Source organism: Sinocyclocheilus grahami, unplaced genomic scaffold, assembly GCF_001515645.1.
Source record: "Sinocyclocheilus grahami isolate Dianchi unplaced genomic scaffold, SAMN03320097.WGS_v1.1 scaffold446.1, whole genome shotgun sequence".
NCBI classification, from domain to species: Eukaryota; Metazoa; Chordata; class Actinopteri; order Cypriniformes; family Cyprinidae; genus Sinocyclocheilus; species Sinocyclocheilus grahami.
The window spans coordinates 506,997-509,142 of record NW_015505625.1 but is presented as its reverse complement, the minus strand read 5'-3'; the positions used below and the strand labels follow the sequence as shown (position 1 = coordinate 509,142).

General features: G+C 41.3%; 1 protein-coding gene across 1 annotated transcript in view; it reads right to left on the bottom strand.

Moving 5' to 3' along the window:
- Window positions 1-1,375, bottom strand: part of LOC107552318 (zinc finger protein 706-like) — a 4,413-nt gene extending 3,038 nt beyond the window's left edge. The window contains exon 1 of the mRNA XM_016234180.1: window positions 1,199-1,375. Coding sequence (XP_016089666.1) covers window positions 1,199-1,369 — 171 coding nt within the window. The 5' untranslated portion in view covers window positions 1,370-1,375. The remainder of the gene's footprint in view (window positions 1-1,198) is intronic.
- Window positions 1,376-2,146: the final 771 nt, after the last annotated feature.

Sequence of the window (2,146 nt, the reverse complement as noted above, 5' to 3'; positions counted from 1 at the left end):
TGTGTTCCTTTCACGAAACTGGTTGTGCTACAATATAAAGTCTTTTATCATTTTGATAGAAACAGATGCTAACAATTTGGAGTCATTGCAATTAAGTTCAGGAATTTCACTGTTTTGGCTTTTGAGAGAAGCTTTTACCAGTATTTCATAATGTAGAGAGTGTTTTAATTGTATATGGTAAATATAATAAATCAGGAAACCCTGCATGTGAGTTCACGTTCTCTTAATATCTTGCTTACATGACAGTGCAAAAATTCTAATGATTAATTTTTCAAATGAGGACAATCCTAATTAATAACTGTGATTATAGGTAAAATAAGCATGATTATTTGTTTAGTCATTAATGTGCAGCTCTAAAATATACATACAGTATTATAAAGGTGCGGTCGCATTTACCATTGTCTGCCACTTTCACAGGGAAAAACTATTATTTCAATAGGAATCCAGGCGATGAGGAATTTCACTAAAGATTTCCCCACACAGATTTCACAACAGGTTCAAGTTGGTCATGTCAATTCACTGCATTACCCAATAGAAAGCTGCCAGCTTTGATGACGACGTCTTTGTGAGATCTGCAATAGACAATAGGCTTTTCGCTAATGTGACCGCAGCTTCAAGAAACTGAATGCAATGTCTTTTCTGGGAGTGAGTGGACTGCTTTAGCGGCAGCAACAAATGCATGTGTACAGCTATCCATTGTAATTACGACAGTGACATATTCACACGACTTTCGCAAATTTCATTCACTTAACTGTCTGAGGCTCCGCAGTCACAAAAATACACAAAACTAAAGGTAAAATGGGTTGCCAACATCATTCGATGTTTTGTGCCCATGAATCTAATGTGTGGCTCTCAGTTACCGGTAACTGGTAGAAGGTGTACTGACAAGTCAGATTTGTTACCTACACTGAATAACTCTCATAGTCAGAGACAAGTTACAGCTTGAGAACAAAATTTCCCAACACATTCATTGCCTACACACACCCATTTATAAAATCAGCTTTATATCGACAGCATGCAGGGAAAACACGGGTTTCTTTCTTTGGCCCGTGTTCAGAAAATGTCCAAAGTGTATACAATTAAGTTCAAAAAGCATAAAAAGTGCAATCTGTCATAAGTGGGAATTGAAACTTGGTTGAAAAGAACCTCGAAGGATGATCTGTTGGGGTAAAAATAACCGGCTATAATTACCACTGACCCTGCAGACGGCACATGTGAACACCAGCGCCGCTTTGGCCGCGGTCTTCTGGTCGTGGCCTTTGGATTTCTTGATCTCTGCCTGCTTCTTGGCGTTTTTCTGCTGAGACTGGATTTTCTGGTGTCCACGAGCCATGCTGTTGGATGGAAGACAAACTGACGTCAACAACATATTACAGAGAGTGAAGTATGAGTCACACAGACAATGGATTTACATACTCGGCTATCAAGAACAAACAAGACACATAATCAACTGCAATACAACATCATTGTGTGTGTGTGAGTGTCTGTGTGTGTTTGTGTGAGTGAGTGTCTGTGTGTGTGTCTGTGTGTGTGAGAGTGAGTGTGTGTGTGTGTGTGTGAGTGAGTGTCTGTCTGTGTGTGTGTGTGTGAGTGAGTGTCTGTGTGTGTGTGTGTGTCTGTGTGTGTGTATGTGTGAGAGTGAGTGTCTGTGTGTGTGAGAGAGTCTGTGTGTGTGTGAGTGTCTGTCTGTGTGTGAGTGTCTGTCTGTGTCTGTGAGTGCGTGTGTGTGTGAGTGAGTGTGTGTGTGTGAAGATTGAGACTCATAACAGTAGGACTGAGTTCATGTTCAATCTAAAGTGAATGTCAGTCGCAGGAGGGGGACCTAAATTGTGGTCCCCACGGGTACAAAAGCTTATAAATAATACAGAATGAAGTTTTGTGAAAATCTAAAAATGCAGAAAGTTTCCTGTAAGGGGTAGGTGTAGGGGTAGGGTTGGTGTAGGGCAATAGAATATACGGTATGTACAGTATAAAAACCATTACGCCTATGGAGAGTCCCCACAAGGATAGCTGACCAGACTGTGTGTGAGTGTCTGTCTGTGTCTGTGTGTGTGTCTGTGTGTGAGTGTGAGTGTCTGTCTGTGCGTGTGTGTCTGTGTGTGAGTGTGTGAGTGTGTGTCTGTGTGTGTCTGTGTGTGTGTGTGTG